This window comes from Sciurus vulgaris (genome assembly GCF_902686455.1).
Source record: "Sciurus vulgaris genome assembly, chromosome: 1".
In the NCBI taxonomy this organism is placed as follows: domain Eukaryota; kingdom Metazoa; phylum Chordata; class Mammalia; order Rodentia; family Sciuridae; genus Sciurus; species Sciurus vulgaris.
The window spans coordinates 92,582,432-92,604,785 of record NC_136461.1 but is presented as its reverse complement, the minus strand read 5'-3'; the positions used below and the strand labels follow the sequence as shown (position 1 = coordinate 92,604,785).

At 35.8% G+C, this 22,354-nt stretch overlaps 1 protein-coding gene across 1 annotated transcript in view; it reads left to right on the top strand.

Annotated features, from left to right (window-relative positions):
- The first annotated feature begins 4,421 nt into the window (after positions 1-4,421).
- The window catches only part of COL11A1 (collagen type XI alpha 1 chain), a 243,926-nt gene continuing 225,993 nt past the window's right edge, over positions 4,422-22,354 (top strand). The window contains 1 exon segment of the mRNA XM_079133305.1: positions 4,422-4,833. Coding sequence (XP_078989431.1) covers positions 4,728-4,833 — 106 coding nt within the window. The 5' untranslated portion in view covers positions 4,422-4,727.

Genomic DNA, 22,354 nt, shown 5'->3' with positions numbered 1-22,354 from the left:
ATATTTTATTTTGAGACAGGATCTTTCTAAGTTGCTTAGGGCCTCGCTAAATTGTTGAGGCTGTCTTTGAACTTGGGATCGTCCTGCCTCAGTCTCCTGAGCTGCTGGAATTACAGGTGTAAGCCACTACACATGGCCTACAAGTTGTCTTATATTTTTAAGGAAACATATATACTCAGGACATTCCAAGAGCAATTAAATGCCAAACCAACTCATAAAGGAGAAAAAAAAATCTTGCAAAGGTCCAAATAAGTATCTAATACTAAATTTTTACTCTGAATCACTCTATTCTCTCTTTTTTCCTTTTATCTCTGGGAAATTTTGTAAAGGAACCCTGATAGCTTCCTGTGAGTATAGCTAACTAAAGGATTCTGGTAACTTCCTGTTATTATATCTAACTAAAGGATTCTAAAAAGAGAGATATACAGTGTACAAGACCACATTTCTAGGTTTGGGGGGGGGTCCATTTAGATTTTATTTGATTTTAGTTTTTAAAATAAGAAGGGTCTGTCTTTTTTAAGTTGGCTCATTCAACTTTCCAAGAGAACAAATTTTCAAATGAAGATTCTGTTGTATCATGGAAATTGGTCTAATTTGGGTTCCTCTGAAGTTCTGTAAGTTATTTTAGAGTAAAGTTGAAAAAAAAAGTACCAGTCATCACTGTGGAGTTCTTATGAGCATGGCTAGACTATGGAAATAAACGTCTCTATTCCTTCTCCACCCCTGCTTTCTACAATACAATGACCCATCTGTGAGGTAAGAGGGACTAACTGCACTTTTAAAGAGACTAATTTCTACCACCCAAGTAATAGAAAAACTGTAAAATAAATGTCAAACTGCTTAGTCATTTCTTAAAATAATTGACCTGCAGTTCAGAAAAGGGTGAGAAAGGCAAACCATTAGAAACAGTAAGAGAAGGGATACATTCAAGAACAATTTTCTTTTAAATATTTTGCGTATTTCTGTTGTGCTTGTGTTCCCCCTGGTAATATCTCATTCAATAAGTCAAATTTGATGTGCTAATTTTAATTACAGTAAGGTATTTAGAGAAAATGTCTAATTTTTATCTATCCGAAATAGAGAACATAAAGCTTCAGAATGAGGCAAGGGGAATGAAGGTCAAGTGATTTGAAAGGCGATCTATCATTGCTAACATCCTATTACTTAACCTACTTCTTCTTTCCCCTAATTCTACCTATAGTAATTTAAGGATTATTAAATAGCTCTCTTTACCTCTGATCCTCCAATACTGTTTGTATTAGGGCTGTCCAGCTACAGAGAATGTCTTCGATCTCCCTTTGGTCATTGAAGTTTCAGTGTTTGAAACATTTTGTCTGAATCTGAGTCTCTTGATTCCTAGAGATACATGAAGACATTAAGGGGAATCTGTAAACTTTTTACAATATTTTATAAAGCTTTATGAACTCTGAAGATTATTTAGAACATTTAAGTTTCCTTCATTGAACCTCTCATTCAATTAACAATCTCAGTTTCTATGACAAGTCTTATATGGACAAATGCTTAATTTAAAATAACTCTCCAAAGGGGGTCACCATTTATTTTCTCTATTTTTTCCAGTTCTTTTTTTTTTTTTTTTTTGTAAGGCATGCAAATCAGAACTGATTTTACAGAGTTGAGCAAATATCTTTAAACATTGTTGACCAAATGAAAATATATCACTAGCTGTGCTTCAAACTAAAGACCTATGTCAAGGATGTTATCATATCCTATTATATTTTTATTTTGTGTATATATAATTAGCAAAGACTGGATGAAAGGTAGCCCCGGGCATAATTGCACTGGAATCCTCTACTGTGAGACTGAAGGTAGCTGAGGTGGATCTCTTCTGGTTTTTCTCTGCTTCCTTTGTTTTTTGGTATTATCCTTCCCTTCATTGAGCTCATCTCCTAAATTCATGGGAAGATTTCAGGGATGCTCTAGGTCTGACAGCTGGTTACAGGTTAGAGAAGTTAGAAATAACTACTTTTCACTATGAATCTCCTGTTTCCTTCCAGAGGCATTAATTCAGACCCAGGTGCCTAGCTGGGCAACGGCCAGAGGAATTCAGACCACAGAGTACAGAAAGTATAAGGTGGTAATAACTCTATTCACCCAAGATGCTTTGCTTGAAAGGACCCTTTCACAAGCAATGAGAAGTTTGAGATGAAACCAGAAGGTAGTGTCTGCTAGATTGACTGCATCATTTCTCACTTTGTAGAATAGTATCAGGTCATGGAACTCTCAAAAAATCAAGAGAGCTATTGAGAAACAGTTTGGAACAGCATCTCCATACATATGTTATAAGCATTGTAACTCTATGAAATTGAATTAAAATTTTGGAAATCTCTCAAATATGTATTTCTAAAGTTGTAATTATTACACTGTTTTGTATTTAAGAGAAGACCTAGAAAATAGCTTCACATATATAGAGATGAACAGTAAAGTCAGGTTTCAAAAAAATTAGGAAACCACAAATATATACAAACTTTGCATTTCTGAGAGGATGAAGAGTGATGAAGATGGTAAAGTGACTTATTTCCATTGTAAAGTTCTTAACTTGTAATTATATATTCTAGGTTCACAAGATATCAAATTATTATATTAAATTATGTTAACAACTTGAAGTTGTATTTTCAAGAGCTAGTTGGCCATAATTCTCCGCAGTTGATAGAAGGCATCCCAAACATCTGCCAGCAGCATTATAAATATCTATTAGATTTTTAGCCTGTGATTGAAAAGATAAACTTCTTGATGAGGGAGTAGTTCTTTGTCACAGAGAGTGACATTTTTCATCATATATATTCCTCATAAAAAAGGTCTTTCTAATTGCTTTCCTCGTTGTATATGCCTTAATTTCTGTTGCCGAAGAATTTCATTTTGGGGCTCAATCTAGACTCTAACTGCATTTCTTCCAGCTCTTAAAGTATATGAAGAAAAGATTTGATTAATGGGTCATGAGTCCTATCTTGGTGACTATTAGAATACTGGATTCCTAAAGATTAGGAAGTAATCCAATCCTAAAGATTGGGAAGTATAGAGCGGAACATATGTATCTAGTAAACTTAGTTGAAGGCCATTAAACATTTAAATGCCTCATTTAAATACTCAAAGTAGGGCCTGGCTAAGGTTTCTAGTCTTTGTCAACAGAAAAATGTATTCATTCATTCAACACATTCTATTGATTGGTTAATGTATGCTGATACTGGGTTGCACATGGTTCTAGAAAATCTCTGCAAGAAATATCTTGGGAAATATTAAGAAAAGGAGGAGTCAACAGGATGGTATAATTTAAATGTGGATAAAATCATGAGGGACTCTAAATTCCAGGTTTAAGAGGATTAACTTGAGGATGGGGTAAGTAAAGAGGGAATTTAGAAACTCGTCTCTCCTCATTACTTTCCCTGTGGAGTGACCATGTTTTCAGTCCTTGAGGCCCAGAGGGCCAGGGCCAGGCCCCTTATGAGGAGTTGTGGGCCCAACCACTTGAGATTTTCTGCTAGTCGCTTTCTTTTTCTTTTCTCCTCCCTCTGTGCCACCCTCATCCGGGATCAGGACAGAATCAGCTGGAAAATTAAATTACTCACCCCTTAATGTCAGCTCCCATAAATTTCTTTCTCCTCCTCCCTCAGAGTATAGTTCAACTCTTTGAGGCAAGCCCCCGAATGAACCTATTGCTGAGTTTAAACAATTAGAAACCTGTCAATTTCAGATGCTCAATGAGTTTATCTATAAACTCCTGGGTTTTGACCTCTAGGGTCCCTCCACGCCACCTTCATTCCTTTCTTATTCTTGGTTTAAAAAGCAAAAAAAAAAAAAAAAAAAAAAAACACTTTGAGGAGCAGGCAGAGCAGAGTCCGCTGATTCCACGTCTGCCACACGAAGCAGATTTTTGCACAAGGATAAGGTTACGGCTGCCAGCCCAGGACTCCAGCGGTGTGGCCGATCAAACGCTTGGCTTCTCCCCTCCCCCTCCGACGAACGAGAGGCTAACAGACGGGTGCAAGTAGACAAGTAGCTGTTTTTATTGAATACAGAAGCTCCTTGAAAACTCCGTGTGCTCCAGGGCTCTCCTGCAATTCCTTTCATTCCCAAAGTGCAGGAGCCAAGCACGCGTCCCGCGTAGCTCCCTCCCATTTCTTCTCCCGGATTTGGGTAGGAGTGGAGGGAGGAGAGGAATGGAGAGCTGGGGGGTGGTTGGTGGGCTGGGCCTGCAGAAGTCCTGATTCTTGGGTAGAGGGAGATGGGGGCGGGCTCCCGGCCTCCCGAGAGGCGTGTGATTGGGTCTGACCCTCAGCCTACTTGTCAGTTTCGCCCGGGGTCGGGGCGGGGTGGGGGGGGCGTCAGGAGGGCGGGGAGGGGAGTGGGCGGAGGAGGGGGCTGCCCGGAGCTTCACGTCCGGCCCACTGACGGCATGAAACCTTTAGGGGTATGCAGTGCTCTCAGTTTTTTGGTTGAAGCCCCTCTGCTTTCAGTCTGAAGGCAGGGCCCGGACGAGGACGGATCGGAGGGTCCCAGGCGGCGGGGCCAACCGAGAGGGAGAGGAGGGGGCGAGAGACAGGAAGGAAGCAAACCATCAAATTTAAAAGAAAAAGCCCTTTGACTTTTTACCTCCTCTCCCTCCCCAATGGCTGTGTAGCAAACATCGGCAATACCTTGGAAGGGACGAAGTCGGTCTGCAATCGCAATTTCGTGGGTTGAGTTCACAGTTGTGAGCGCGGGGCTTGGAGATGGAGCCGTGGTCCTCTAGGTGGAAAACGAAACGGTGGCTCTGGGATTTCACCATAACAACCCTCGCATTGACTTTCCTCTTCCAAGTTAGAGAGGTCAGAGGAGGTAAGGAAAATGGATTTGGGGGGGGGGCGGATATTGCCGTCGGTCTTTCTCCTTTTTGCTCCCCTCCTCCCCTTGCCCCTCAAAAATTCTCTTAAATAAAATCCAGATTGTAGCTGCCACCAGGTTGGAAGTGGAAACTGGAGACAGAGAGATGGATGTAGGCGGGACAATAATGGGAGAGGAGGTAGGTAGCAGGAAAAAAGATCTGTCAGGCACAGAGCTGGCTGAAAATGCCTTTCGCCACTTTCCAGCCTCTTTGAAAAGAGGAAAAATATTACCTTGAACAGAGGGGCAGTTGTACAAAGCTTTTGTTTGAGGTAGTCCTTAGATTGTCCTTTAAACAAATCTTTTGGTTTTTTCAGATTCTAACTAATGGGAATATCTTTTTAAGGGTGAGCTGAGGAGAAAATATAGAGAAAGGGTATAAAATGAACCTTGATAAAGTTCTTTGTCTGCTACGAAGTGAGAAACAGGCTGTTTTACTTTTGGGATATAAGAGAAACCAGGGGGATCAATCTGGAAGCTTGAGAGCACTTTGTGAGTGGTGTGTGTGTGTGTGTGTGTGTGTGTGTGTGTATGATTTTGAAGAGATTTTCAGTGGAAAACACTCCACAGATTAATAAGGAAAGGGCTCAAGATAGAACACTTTTCCCTGAAGTTCAGCCCCTTCCTTCTGTGAGGTCCCCCCACCACCACACATACACCCAGAAACATTTCTTCTTGCAGGTTGGACGTGCAGTTCTTTTGGAGAATGATGAAAGTCGTCAAGCAAATGGGGTGGGGGCGGAGGAATAGGGATTGGGAGGGAAGAGGAGGGGGCGTGGGGGGCTGGGAGGAGAGAGGTAAGGAAAAGTTCCTACGTGGCACCACCAAATATTGAATGACCAGACCTGCTCGGAAGACTGCAGCCCTGTCAGTACCCAAGGAGGGAGAGCGACTTCACTCCTCCCCTCTGCCTCCTCCCTCTCTGGCCCCTCCCTTTCCCGAAAAGGCATCTGGCGGCAGCGGTCCGTTAGGTGCTGTAGACTCGGCTGGCAGGCGAAAGCCTTTGGAGTTCTGGGAGCGCAAGCGATTTACAGTAGGAAGCAAGCTTTTTCAGAAGTGCGGAGAGAAGCCTGGGAATAGGAAAGAGGGTGGGGACAAGAGGATAAGGGAGAAAAAAATAAAAAAATGTCAGCCCCAAATGGGACAGTTTAGCAGAAACTCGAGTCTGGCTCTGGGTCAGATGCCAAGACTTGAGTTTTCTCCTAATGAAAGTTAGCGCTCCCGGAAGTCAGATTCTGCTACCACCTCGGTATTCCTACTGCACGCTTGTGATTTTCACCTTCCGGAGTAGCAGGCAGCACTAGATTACTCCTGCCTGTGAAGTTTCCTGGTGACTACAGTTAGACCCTCTAATAAGGAACTGTATTTGAATTTTGAAATGAGTAATATTGTTTATGTTACTTCATTTCCACATTTTTAAAGGATAAATAGGAATATTTGAGAGTAGAATAATCAAAAAGTTTGCATTTTACCTTTGGTACCTGGTCACCACTTGGACAGTTCTGTCAGCAGTTCTGCCCTCTGCTGGTTTTGTTTTTTATTTGGAATTCAAACATCTGCCACAGTAAAAGGCCTCCTAAAGGCCCTCTCACTGCAGTGATGCTGGGAAAGGACACTTGATTAAGGGGGAATGGATATAGCAGTTCTTTTTCAGCATATTGCACACACATGTAGACACGAGTATTGTAATGGCAGCTGTTTATTTAACAATGTGGAAACTGAGAAATTCCTCAGTGAAGACTGATGAACTAAATGTTCAAAGGACATTATTCTATGAATTTAACAAATGGATTATTTAAGTGAAAATACAGATTTTTCTTTCCACATCGGGCCTTCCAGTAAAATTCTAAGAATATCAGAAAAATTGAATTTCTACACTTTCATTTTTTCTATTTCCAATCTAGCTACATACCTGAAACACTTTCAAACAAACATTTCAGTAGCACACCAAATAAATGGCAGAAAAGTAAACTTCCATTGTATAAAGTCAAGTAATGTGAGAAATAGTGAAGTATTAGGACCAGGTGCTGTTGGGTTTTGCTTGTCTGTTTTGATGAAATGTCTTGAAAATTATATGATACTTCAAACATTCATATTATAAGATTTGGTGTTTGTTATATTAAGATATCTGGTGATTTTTGCTCTGTGAGAAGCATATTTATTTACATCTATTCTTGTTGCCTGGTACATGTCAAAAAAGAAATAATAGTACATTAGCACTTAAAGGAGGAACATTGACTTCAAATTCCCAATCAACACATAAGAGAAACATTAAACTGTGTCTAATACTAAAACTAGCCTATATTTGTAGTTAAAGGAATGAGTAAGATTTTATACCAGGTTGTCAATAAAGGTATTATATTCTAGCATCATATTATGACTTATTGATTTCCCTGTGGTGCAGTTGTGTGTTTCAGCTGCTAAAACCAAAAATAAATTTTAAAGTCTTTTTCATATAAAATTAGGTCATTAAAGCCTGAAAAAGTTCTGGGTTCATAATGAAGTTAAACTCTAAAGAAAACAATGCAGGGGAAATTTCTCAGAAGTGAATGGATAAAATAAATTGATTTTACATAATCATGTTATTTTATTTTGAAAATACAAAACTAACTTGGGAATCTTTAACATATATATTAAATTTTTTTAATTTTAACTATGATCTTGTATAAAAAGATTAGGTGGAATTTTAAGAAACAAACATTTATATCAGCTTCAATTTTATGTTTCATATATTTGTTTTATCTCAGAACTCTGTGTGTGTGTGTGTGTGTGTGTGTGTGTGTGTGTGTGTGTGGAGAGAGAGAGAGAGAGAGAGATAGAGAGAGAGAGAGAGAGAATGAATGACTTACTATAGATAGGACCTAAGATTTACCTGGAATTTATAGTGACTGTAGTATGATTGCATTAAGAAAGGTGATTTCCTATAAGACTTTTAGCAACAGTTTAAAAGCTAGCTATAGTTGAATACTAAGAAAATTAATACCTAATTGAGACTTTATTTTTTTTTCTAACCAGAATGGTATTCAGCTTTTGGTGGGTAAGCCAATACTATGTCTTATGAAACGTTGATAAAATTTTAGAAAAGAAAATTTTAGGAGGAATTTTAGTAGCTTGTAAGCTATTGGTAGTGAACCTTGCAGAAGTGTTTTGAGTGCCCAGGATCAGCAGGTGAAATGGTGCTGGCTTCCAGAGGTGCTGGCTTCCAGAGTGTGTGCTAATCCAACTTCACAAGGAGAGCAGATTTGTTCCTTTTGGTTACTTAATTAGAAATCAGTTAAAAGATGGCATGTGCCTCTTTAGTAAGTACAGTATTTGGTAGGATGATTAATATTGTATCTTTCCATTTTTTTAAATTCACAGTTGATGAATCTATAATAGAGAAACAGTAAAACTAAAAGGTAACTCCTGAGAAATACCTTCCTGCGTGCTTTATGTAGACAGTCTAAATTTAGGTGGCACATACATGTTCAGTTAGTTACAGACACTTTCACCTAATTGTCTATTAGTTTTGAAATTGTTTATTAATATCTCAAAGTGACAATTTGTTTCATAGAAAGAGTTATTCTTTAAGAGATATCTGTATAGTTGTAAACAAAATTATGAAGTAGCAAAATGGGAAATGTATTTATATAGAGTGATTGCTACAATTTAATTTTTTAAAGATTCCTTATTTATTTTGACTCGTGAGTAAAATAGGACTATATTGTTGGTCATGTTAAGTTTACCCTAAAATGAAGCAAGGCAAATCACCTCTTTTTGTATCTTTGTGTTGGATTTCTATCTGATAAAAAAGTGTAACTAGTTACCTTTCTTTTCTAAAAATGTTCTTGTTTGAGATAAGTTTTACTCTGGTCAATTTATCAAGGCTCTGGTTTATTGATCATTGTCTATCATTTGATAACAAGAATTCAAATCAAGTTTGGTTGAGCATGTTTATGAAATAAAAAGATATATTTTTGAAAGAAAAGGTGTGTTGATGGGATTACTTTCTTGACAATCCTAGAGCTAGGAATTCTAGTAATTGCTAATTCATCTTACCTTTTCACTTTACTAATGAGGAAACTAAGACACAAAAGGTTGTTTGTTGAATACTTTTTCATAAAAATATAAGAATATTCTTATAACATTCAGAGTTTTTCTGAGGGTGTAGGATGAAGCTCTGTAATAGTGATGAGAAATATAATACACGAGTGAGACTTGATTCATAGACTGACCAAATATTACCTAAAGGTATGTTTGCTGGTAGATAAATGGGAAGGTGGATTAAGTGAAAATGCCTGATTTATTGAAAATCAGATAGGGAAATTGTGTTACAGAATGTATTTTAGAATTCCTCAATTTTATAAGTTTGAAGAAAGGTAACTTTTTATCATTTCAACATAGATGTATTGTTAATATGCCTAATCAAGTGATTCTATAAGATTATCTGCATCGGAGTAGGAAAGGTAATAGTTTCTGAAGTTTTTTTTTTTTTTTTTTTTTTTTTTTAGTTTTTATTTTATTCTCTGGAAAGTTGTTGACAGAGGACCAGGTCTGATTTTGAATTTTCAAGAAGTTAAGAAAATAGCATATTTTCTTTAAACAAAGAAAATAAAGTGTCTGATGTTTTCAGGTTAATTTTAGTTGAATTTGTGTCATATTTTACATCATATAGCCTTTATTCATAAGTCAAATGATCATTTGAATGTTATGCACTTGTTATATGTTAACAATCTTTTTCCTTGTAAATAGTCAAATTTAGAAAAAATAACTCAATAGTGCAAATTCTAATAAAGTTTTTATTTTGTCTAAGCATCTGAAACTGCATAAACACCTTTTTCTTGGGAATAAAGGGACTGTTTATTTATAGGAAGTACTCACTCTTAATGTACTAATATTGATATCTGTCATGCTGTCAACATTTTTGACAAATTTTATCATCACATGTGAAATCATGAGGAAGGAAAGAAAAATTTGATTCTATATCTCAACATTTATTTCTCAAAATCCAACCTTTCAGAACTAGTATTTCTACTAAATTAAGAGTCATTCCATCGTTAGGAAAAACCAACGATCTTAGAGTCCTAAACATGATACTGTGGAAAGGTTTACTGTGAGTTACAATCAAGATTAGCAGTTTACATAAGCGTGGTGTTTTATAAATAATGAGGCATCCACATCATTTCATATCATTTTTAATGCTTATGTTTAGGTATCTAGTAGCCAAAATTTCACTGGATCCTAAACACACTGTTCTTAGCTCTCCACCTTTGGAGAAATAATTAAGAGCAGTTGGTATATTCATTAGGAATTCAAGGCAGCTACAAAGTGCGAGCAGATTGCTGGTCTGCATTTCTGCTTTTACTCCTTCACTTCCCTCATTTAAAACTGGAGAAATGGAGAAATCTGACCTGAGCAGGGAGTGGTGAGAGGAAACCAAGGTTTTTTTTTTTTTTTAACCAATGAAGCTTTCTTCCCTAGCAAAGAAGAAAGTAATACATAGATGTTATAAAAAGTTGCAATGTCCCCTAAATTCTCTCACTGAAGGGTCAACTTTAAATGCAGTTTTCAGTGCAACTTTCAGTATATACTATTACCCTCCTTAAATTTAGACATTTTTCTTCTAATTTCTCTTGTACTTTAATTCAAAGTCTAGGTAATTTTTTTCTTCATTTTTGAATCGCCTTCTATATTTGGATACATGTAATATACTTTTTTCAGTTTACGAACTGTAATATAATTTTATTTTATAGGTAAATGTTTTTCCTCCTTTCACTTTTGCTAGGATAGCATGAATAATACTAGTTTATAGAGAAGATGAAAGACAATTTTAAAGTGATTTAGCAAGTAATATCTATTTATCAGTTGCAGTCTTTGGCCTACTACTGACTTGGCTAGTGGTTCTTTAGACATTGGCTGATCACCAGACCTACTGTTATCTGGTAAAATAAACTCTTTGCTAGCTGTGCATGGAATTAGAGACAGTGCTATTAATTTAGGAGAAAGAACTCAGAGAAAAGAAAGGTTATCATATTTCAGAGTAAGAGACCAGCTTAAATACGACTTGACAATTGAGAACTAAAACAAACCTGTGTAAAAGTGCTTTAGCACAATCAACTTTTGCAATCCCCTCAAACCTTCTTTTTTTTCTTAAAAAGCATTTCTTTCTTATTTTAACCAAATTTAATTGCTCTTGAATGGCCTGGGACTGTACAGGCAAATGAAGGTCCCTATTCATAGAACTTGAGCTGGTAGAGTATCAGTGGAAGCTTCCTTCCTCTGTCTGACTGGTTAACTGACATCCGGGCTTAAAGGAATGAACCTTAGACTCTGTGAGGTAGTTGGCTTTCCTTCCTCACTTAGATTTTCACATACAACTTCCTGAAAGGATGACTGCCAAAATGGGCAGTAGTTGCAATCCTTGACAAGACTAGTTAAGAATTCTAGTGCATACTCTGCCGAAAAACATGAGTCATGATGTTAAAGAGTTGTCTTTGCTTCTTTTGATTGGTCCAACAGTGGCACACAGCCCACTGCTGGCTGTCATTCTCCTTTTTGAATGCTGGTATGTCTTCGCAATACTTCACTGAATTTGAGGATATAATTATTATCTGAATGGCTGAACATGACACAGAGTGCCTTTCACTGTATGGCCCCTGTGTATGTCCTATGACCAGACATTTCTCACCTCTCCAGTGCCACTCCCATTGACCCAGCGATGTTAATCCCCTTGCTTGATTTTCCCTGTCTTGGAATCCTTTCCCTAGAATATATGTTCTCTTCCCATTCATCTGGCACTCACTTTCTCACCTCAGAATCTAACTCCAGTGTCACAGATCCATGAAATGTTTCCTCATGTTTCCAGGAAGATAGTGAGAGTGCACATGAATGCATAAACATTGTATACCAGGTTTTGTTGTAACTTCATATAGAATCTCATTTCATTCTGACAATCATCCTGGAAATCAGCTGACATGAGAATACCTGTTTTATCCATGAGAAAACTGAAAAATAGAGAAGTTAATTAGTTTGTCTAAGGTCACACAGTAAGTAATAGACCCTGGATTCAAACACACACAATCTTGCTCCAGAGTTCTGGCTTTTAACCACTTTGATATTTATTTTTTACTTTTATATTTTGAATTACAGCTTCATAGTCATACAAAGTAGTTGGGTTCATCCTGACAAACTCATATGTGCATGGAAATTGATTTCAGTTCATGATGCTCCCCTATCCCTCCCTCTTTCCCCTCATGTCCATCCTGCCCTAGCTCAATCTTCTTCCTCTACTAGATTTCCTTTCACAGTGCTTCTGTACAGAGCCCTGAACTTGTCTCCTGAGCACAGTGCCCTGGGGCCTAACATTAAAGCATAAATCATGCAGCAGTAGCACCTTAAACCTCATGTCAACCATGTGAATAACTTAAGTTCTACAAGAAGAGATGTAAAGAAGCCCTGGGAAAGGATCATTTTACAATTCATATTGCTCTTCAGCCTATATTTGGGTTCAATAGTGGAAGCCATATCAACACTTAGCCATTTCATGGACAAACTACAGCATGAAAGGTGAGGGAAAACTGACAGGGAGTAGCTGGGAGCCATCATCAATTATTTTGGTTCCTTTGACCAAAAATCATCAGTTATGAAGTTAACTGATGTATCCGTTGAAGTTCAAAGTGTAGATTAGGGTTAACTTGGTTTCATTGAGTAGCAAGTGGATTCCTGCTTATTCTATCAGAATTTATGGAAAGGAACCTCAGGTCTTATTCTGCTTTTGGGGCTTGATGTATACATGTTTGCTTATGGCCTTCAATATAAAAAGGGTGGACCTGATTATCCAAAAGTTATTTGGAATATAATCAACTAGAAGAATGTAACTGAAAGACACATGACTTACGGAAAATAAACAGTATGTTAAAAAAAAATGACTCATTTATATGCCAGATTTCCTCTTGAGGTTGTTGGGTAGATAATAACTGACCTAATTTTATCTGTGTCCCTAGTGTTTACCACAATGGCAGAATGTACAGTATATAATGATGTTCCTGTTATTTGGGTTATTAATTGTCTTACTTTTTTTTTTTTTTAACTAAGCATACTAGAACAAAATTAAAATCCAGTTAACTTGGAGTGGTGTGAAATTAAAGTTTGGAACTTCTCTCCTCATATCATATTATTATCATTGATTATATCCCCTGTCCCCTTTTTCTTTACTCAGTCTCAAAAGTATGTTGGAATCTATTTCGAGCTATTTCATCTGGAAAACTATTTTGAACATTCTTGCCAAAGATGCTTCTGAATATTGGTAGCTACTTATTGACTGTATTACCTCTAAGATTGTCATTCGCTGTAAGACATATATATGTCTCACGTGACAAGATATCATTTCCCCTTTCTACTGTTGAACAGGAAATGAAAGTATAATTCAAGAATATCACACTGTAAAATGGTTAATTGAAAACATTACTGTCACATATTTATTTTGAGTCTTTCATTTCATTTGTAACTATTGGTGATTTCATTGCCTGACTTAGCTTAATAACTGAGACGTGATGGCCTACCTATATATAATTATTTTTAAAAATAATTCTTTCCTTGTATTAGAAGTAATTAGATAATCATATGTATTATAGTTATATTATAAATTACTGTCTTCAAACACAAAGTATATAAAGTTTCAAATGCTTATAACATTGATAGATAGTAGCTGTAGGGTTGTTTTGAAGAGCCGGGCACAGTGGTGATATCCCAGCAATTTAGGAGATTGAGACAGGAAAATTGCAAGTTCCAGGCCAGCCTCAGAAATTTAGCAAGACCATGTCTCAAAATAAAAATAAAAAGGGCTGGAGATATGGCTTAGTGGTTAAGCTCTCCTGGTTCAATTCCTAGTACCAAAAAAAAAAAAAAGTTGTAGTTTTTATATTATGTTCTTATTTTATATTTTAGTTAGATTAAAAGCATGGAAATGGGTATCTTAATCTGTTTTAATATGTCCAAAGTGTGTAGAGCAAGCCACGTAACAGGCATTCAATAAGTCTTTGCTGAAATACTTGTTCTTCAATTACCTAAACAAAAACCCAGATGATATATATAATAATGTGTATTAATTGCTGTCCATGTTCACATAAGTACATTGAACCCATTTCTGCTGATACTGTTATGATCTACTAAAAACACCTGTGTCTGGTTGCCTCCAGGCCAAGCTGTGATTCCACCCTGATTTTGCTCCCAGTTTATGGACTATTGCTTTTCTCCAGGGTTTAGAAATTATCTGCTCCAGGAATACTTCTCTGCAATCATGAAGATAGGGACGTTGACCTTGTACAACATCCTAAAGCATACTATACTTACCCCAAACTTGAATACTTATCACAGAATAATTTTATGCAGTGAAAGCAGGAAACACATCTCTTACATAAGCAACACTAGCATTTAGCATCATACATGGATCATAATAGATGGATAATAAAATATTTGTTGATAGATTAATGAATGAATGAATTCATAAGCAAGGTATTTTCACTAAAGAGGATAGGGAAATGATTGCTGGCTTAGAATCATAATTATTTGCACTCTTGACCCTGGGGATTTTGATTGAGTAGATTTTCAATGGAATCCAATCATGGGTGCTTTATAAAGTTATGTAGATAATAGGGATGCAAAGCCAAGGGTTTATAAACCATCTGTAATAGAAAATAAATATATCCAAAAATGAGAATATAACAAGACACTGTGAGTTAAGTGGAAGATAATCATTACTATGTGCAAATTGTTTGATAAATACTGTATTGCCAAACAGCAGTGGCTCTGCAAGAACTGAACTGAGTAGTTCAGTTGATTATAATACAGAAAATAATTTATTTTAATCCTCATCTCCAGAGCATAAAACAAATTAAATGTCAATGAGTATTGCTCTTGTAACATGAAAGTTTAATGGAAATGTAATTTCAGTGTTTTGTGATAACTTTTTTTAATAACCTTGACCATTTGTAAATCAGAAGTGAGATACTTTTTAAACATCTACTCTTAACTGACTTTTCTTTCTTTTCTTCACTGTACTCAGAATTTTGATGTTATTTTTGCTTTCATCTTTCTGTTTGTGTAAGTTTTTATGGTATGACAAATTTGGGGATAGAGTTTGTCAATAACTTTGAATTTCAAATGACTATCACCTTCTGTGAACAACCACTATTTTTGGTACTGCAACTACAAAAACAGTATACCAGTCTCTGTTCTCATGAGTGTGTATATTGCTCCAAGAGTGGCAGTGAGAAACTGATTAATATAGACAACCATGAATTTATTCACCTGACAAATATTTATCAAAGTCCTACTTATGCTAGATTTTAAGCTCATTCATTCAATTACATATCCAGCAAGTACATGTTAGAGGTTTATTATGTACTCAGACTAGTTGCTAGGCAAAGTCAGTCACAATCCTGCCACACTGAATTTATGGTCTACTTGAGAAGACAGTACTCAATCGAACAGTCATGCAAGTAAATATACAACTAAAATACTGCTAGATGGTTTGAAAGAGAGGTGCATGGTTCTAGAAGAATACAGAATAGAAGCTCAGTAAGACCAAAGAAGGCTTCCCTGAGAAATAACAATTGAGTATTGAGTAATCAATCAAAGTGAGGAGGAAAGAATGTTCCAGGCAGTGACATGAGGGCTGAGGCAGAAGGGCAAATAACTCCACAATGGAACTGAATAAAGGACTTGAAAAAAGGCACTGTGGTCAGCAAAGAAGAAAAGGGGTATATGAGAGGTAAGATTGGGGAAGTGGGCAGAGGACACATAACACAAGATCACATGGTTATATTTTTCTGCATGGTATGGAATCATATGAATAAGTAAAAAGTACAGGAAGGCTGTTCTTTAAGTTGGCAGGGTCAGTGCGTGTTTGCTTTGTCTACAATCCTGGTTTATTGTAATCATGGTTGGATCCTCTGACAAATAATCAGGGTAGTGGGGCTATGCTCTTTTTTTCTGGAATAGTCAACCATAATAAAATCACCAGGGATTCTCAACAGTTATAGGACATTTAAATTATACTTCATATGTGGTTAACATAGACTTGGAAATATGTAAACAAGTAATCTTTCTATTTTATAAGGGAATACATGAAACAAATGTTTCTACACATTTATAAAATCTTTTATAAGACAAAAGAAGTAGCTTAACACTTTCTAAACCTTATATGATAGTTTTAGTAATTAACCAAATTACAGCTTCATAGGATGACATTTGTGACTTTTTAGTTTCTGGGGATTAATTTTGGACTATGTTCTCTATTTTGTTTGAGAAGCAAAATATTTACTGTAAGCATTTTTAGATCATAAAGATTTCCTTCAAGGAAAGACATCAAATAGTTTTTAGGTAATCACATAACAATGATAGATTTGAATAACCTTTGTATCATTAATAATAAAGTTTTACTTCTAACCCAGATCTTTCCCCTGAACAATATAGACTTACATACTTGACTCCCTATTCAACCATGTCTAGTGGTATTTAAGTCATCTCAAACTCCTCACCTAAAACCTGTTTCTTTCAGTTTTCTCCATCTGTTTAGGGCAACACAATCAATCATTATGGTCAGGCAAAAAAACTAGGTCAGCTGTGACTCTTTTTCTCTGATAGCCTATATTTAACCTGTCAGCAACTCCTGTCTATTCAATCATCAGTATATTTTCAGAATCTGACCCAGTACTTCATTGCTCAGTCCAAGAAAGTCAACATTTCACATGTGGACGATTGCAAGTACTTCCTAGCTGCTATAGGATTCTGTTCCAGTGCCCTGTCAGTCTGTCTCAACACAGCAGTCACAGAGGTCTGATAATAAATTGAATGGGAAGTCTCTGTTGCTTCTTTTCAATTTTTCTATGAAGTTAAACCTGTTCTGAGAAAATAAATCATAGAAACAGTTGGTTCACATCACCTTTCTCCCCTTAACCTTCCAATAGTTTTCCATCTCGCTTGGAATAAAATCAAACCTCCTTGGACTTATACAGTCTGCCTTCAATAGAACCTCATTCTCACTTCTCTGACCTCACCTCTTATATCCTTCTTATATGTTTTGGATGAGAGAATGTCTCCTTACATTTTTTTTCAACATTCTTAGCCAATTTTTGTGTGAGTTCCTTGCACTTGTTATTTTTTTCTTAGAATTCTTTTTTTTTTTTTTTCTTGGCAAGAACATAAAGGTATATGAGCCCCCTGTGTCTTTCGAGATTTTATGTAAATAGCATCTTTTTTAGTGAGTGTTTGTCTGACCTTAATTTTGATATCACAGTCTACACCTTTACAATCTTCCTTTGTGCTCTTTTCTTGACTTATTTTTCTCCCAAGTACTATTTAGATATTTTTCTTATATAAAAAATAATGATGTATTTAAATTATAGAGGCTTTGTTTTAAGGTTCTATATAACATTTTTGATTAGGTGTTGAATATTATTTTGAAATACAAATGTTGCCCTAAATTATTTGAATTTTTAGATGCTGGCAGAATCTAGGTCACACATGTCCTATAATTCCCACAGCATAGTTACTATGTATAATTTACAAATACTGTGACAGCCAAATCCCACATACAGTAGCACTTTTCTTATTTGATAGATGTCACGGACATTGATCCAGTTGTTCTAAAAGATGATGGCAATAAATTGTAGTGTGAACTTACTTTGTTTGACTGATTTAAGAAAGTGATGATGTTGGTACCCTGATAGTAGACAGATTTTTTTTCAGCCAAAGAACTAGAAAGCAATTACAGATTAAATATTGTCAGGGACATGTAACCTTAAGCTAATATTCAAGGAAAATTCTTTTATTATTCCTTATTAAGGATAAATCTAGCATTGCCCTCAATTCTGGATAGGTCAAAATTAAAATGATAAATAGTCCATAATAGGATGGGGATTCAAATGATTTTCGTGGGAGTTACTTTTTTTCATTAGTTCTACTTCAGAATATTTCACTGATTCTTTTTTTTTTTTTTTTTTTTTTTTAACCTTTGAACTGTGGATTTCACTGTGCAAATGACTTTTTTAAACTGGTATTTTCAGAGTTCTAGTAAAATATGTTTACTTTTATCATCAAGTTTTCCTTTTCTGAAAGGCAGTACAAATAGGCTTACCAGGTGCTTGATTTTATGAAATTAATTATAAAATTCCTAACACTCCATGTTACTGATTTATGTTGCCATTGTCCCCTACATTCTTGATTTGATTATTAGACACTCATTTCTTCCAAGATTTCTGTCAAAATCTAGAACCATGAAATAGTTACATTTATAATATTTTTATTATCTCTGTGTATGTACAGTGAAATATATTAAGAAAACATAATCTTATTAATGACAATAATTTTAGTTGATTATAAAACCATATGGGGGAAAACTGAATTCTATATTGTAGTATGCAACATGTCCCATATCCAAAAGTAATTAATGTAAACTATACAACTATGAGGGTTTCTTATACAATATTACAGTTTTCTAATGTATTTAATCAAGTTATTTCTTCCTTTTGTGATGCTTTGATAACACAGTATTAATAATAAATCTGACCATTTTAGCTAAAAAGGGTTATATTGGGACACAGGAAACACCTACAGTTTCTATTGACATTATTTGCATCACATGGTCATATGAAGGTAAACGTATATTCTTTTATAATTATGGGAGAATTTAGCTCAATTTTTAAAAATACTTTCATGTTGATTTCTAACCCTACGTTCATAAGTGACGTATGTACATTTAAAATAAGTGAAAGAATAGTACCAGAGAAAATACTATATAATATCAAATTTTAAGCCTTTTAATAAATAACTCACCTCAGGATTACTGTGTTTATGTCATATCAGTTTCTATCAATGCAAAGATAAAATGAAAAGGAAAATGCTAATGACATCAGCAAAATAGTTTCAATATGAACATGACAGATTGCTAAGCAATACATAATTTCCATGCATAGCTTATAATGCACATTCACAGATAGTAAATTGCTCAGTATTCTACTCTACTGCAAAGGGATTTTCCCAAGAGAAAACAGGTAACAGGAATCAAGTTAATTATAGCTATGTGGAATGAAAGGTACTCACTGAAACTCTTATATATGTTCAGAAAGATTAAAATTTCCAGGGAATAATTTTGTTTTTCTTTGTAGTACGGGGGATTGAATGTTGAATTTAGGACACTCTTATCACTGTACTACATCCCCAGTCCATTTATATTTTATTTTAGGATCTCAGTAATTTTCCAGACTGCCCTTGAACTTGCAACCCTCAGCCTCCTGAGTAGTTGGCATTACAGGCATTATTTACTATGCATTAGACACAGTGATTAATAGTCTTAGATATCATTTTCTCAGAGATTAAAATTCCTTATCAATTTAATTCTAAAAGTGAGGTCGAGTCGAGAAAACTAATTCTTGGTGGGGTTAGTCACTTACCCAAAGTCATACAGAAAATAAATCCTGAGATTGGTTAGAAGTTGAGCAGTTCAAACTGCAGAAACTGACTTATCGATTGCTTATACACTTGTCAGATCCTAAGTTGTAAATTCTTTATCAGGGGATCTCATGATTTTGAAATAGAGTAGGGCATTGCTATAGATCAGTTATAGTGAAAAATTACTTTTCTCTCCTTTTCAGTCCTACATCCTCTACCATATACACATAGTAGTAGTCTTAAAACTTGCCTGGGGCAGCAAAGTATTTTGCCACTGGGCAGGAAATAGTTTAGAATTCTTTTAAATTTTTTTCAATCCTTTCCTTGGTGATACCTTTCAAATATTGCCTTTGATGTGAGGGCAAATGAATGTCTAGAATTTGAGAAAGCATCCATATTAGAAAGGTCATTTTATACTGCTTTTCTTACCATACCTGAATCAAACAGTCAAAATGATCTCTTCAAATTGTTGTTGCTAAATGTCACTTCTAACCCTCTTCATTTCCCTTCTCAGATTGATGGGAAAGATATTCCAATTCAGAAGCTGGATGTAGTTACCCCTTCATTTATTCGCGAAATATATCTATTGATTATTTTCTGTGTTTCAATTGCTGTGCCTTGGCAGTACAACAGTGAATATGGATATCATTGTTCATTGTCACAGGGTTTGAGGCAAATGTTAATAAATTATGAGAGACAGTGAATCAATTAGGTAGTGTGTGTAAACAACAAGAAATCATATTATTGTTTAGATTGTGTCTGAGTCCATATTGTGCAATCATGATGATATAATTAGACCAATGAAATAAACAGTGTGGTGTTATTCAAGGTGAATATAGGGTACTATGAGAGAGTCACATAATCTGTCTGGGAAAGTAGTGCTTTCCTAGAAAATGTCATACTTTTAATTTTTTTTTTTTATTTTTACAGACTCATTTTGATTCTCTGTACACAAATGGGGTACAACTTTTCGTTTCTATGGTCGTATACAATGTAGATTCACACCATTCCTATAATCATACATGTACATAGGGTAATGATGTTTGTCTCATTCCACCATCTTTCACCCTCTCATTTGTAATCTAAAGTTCCTCCTTTCTTCTCTTACCCCCCAGCCCACCCCCACTATGTATCATCATCCACTTATCAGGGAAAACATTCAGCCTCATACTTAGGTCTAGAACAAAACATTAACTAGTTCTGAATCTACCTGTTTTTATCTCTGACTACACATTATATTCATTTGGGAAATTTAAAACATGGATGATGTCTGGGCTTTACAAGTCATTCCAGTTTGTTAATTCTGGGGTGGCACACAGGCATTCATATGTTTTAAAAGCACTCCAGGTGTTTTCTTTTCTCTCTTTTTTTGGTACTGGGGATTCAACTCAGGGGCACTTTGTGACTGAGCTACATTCCCGGTCCTTTCTATTTTTTATTGGAAACACAGTCTTGAGAAATTGCTTAGGGCCTCAATAAATTGCCAAGGCTGGCTTTGAACTTAGATCCTCCTGTCTCAGTCTTCAGAGTTGCTGGGATTACAGGAATGCACTATCATGCCCAGCTCCAGGTTATTTTAATTAAAAAAAATAATAATAATCAATCAACTATTCATAGTCAATTAGAAAAGATAAAGATATTAAAATACATTTTAGAAACTGAAAGTATTCCAATTGGGACAATTAGTCTGGGGATGAATGAGTGGAAAGGTGTGAAACAGATATTTTTGAGACCCTGGTATGTCTTTCCTATTGACCTAGAGATGGCTTGCTTGGAGTTTGTGGCAGTGAATTCATGACAGAGGTGTAATGTTTGTCTAGAGGTTTCAGTAGTCATGGTGCATTTAGGGAGAATTTAGACAGCTGAACCTGTTTAGTGTTGATTTGGGGCAGGCATGAATTTTTTCTTTTCCTTGAACTCGGAAACTTGCTGTATCCATGCTGCCGTATTGCTATTTCTTTCTTTCTCCTCTTCACTGATTAATCTTAGTCAGCCTTTAGGACTCAGCATAAGAAGGTTGAATAATAAATATGTTAGCCATTGTGGGCCATACAGGCTCTGTTGCAACTGTGTGGCTCTGATGTACTGTGAAAGCAGTTATAAGCAATAAATGAATAGTGTGGCTATGTTCCAAGAAAAACTTTATATATGAATGCTGAAATTGAAATTCATATAGTTTTAATATCTCAAAAAGTATTACACATTGTTTGATTTTTTGACTATTTACAAATGTAAAACCCTTCTTGTTTTATGCACCATATAAAGATAGGCAACATGGATGTCTTAATCCAAAGTTATAGTTTCCCTAACCACTGTACCATTCTAAGACATTGTAACAAATAAAATTGTTCTGACAAAAGTTCTCTGAGGCAATATATATTTGTTATTTTCTTTTTACAGATGTAGAAACTGAGGCACAGAGCAGTTAGTAATATGTCCAAATCACATAGACACTAAGTGGCAGAAATGGAATTCAGAAGCAGCCTGACTTGTTAACACTGTGTTGTGCTTCTTTCATTACTGTCATGGAAGTGTGTGAAGAAGGTTAGAGGAGAAACTAGTGACAAACAGCCCAAAAGTGTTTTGAGGTCTTAGATCAATAATCTCTGGGGATGCGGATACCACAGGGGAAAAAGGACCAGAGACCCATAATCAAAATGATTGATGACTGAGTGAGGACATTCAAGAGTCAATGGAATGCAATAGAAAGGATATATTAGGGCCTCATAAATTTTTATTTTATAAGTAGACACTCCTGTGGGCCACAGAGAAAATTGCTTCTAAATATTTACACATGTGTTTCTCTTTCACCCAATATTTTATGTAGTTCAATTGTGTGTGTGTGTGTGTGTGTGTGTGTATTTGCATCACAGTAGGTTCCCAGAAAGTCTGAATTCAGTGTGATAAGAACACTGAGAGAGGATGGAATTAGGGGATAAGGAGAGATCATAAAGGGCATGCAGTGGAGGATAGAACTGGGAGGATAAGTGGCTATGTCTAGATCAAGACTTTGTATGCAAGAGATGTGGGATGTGGACATCATCTA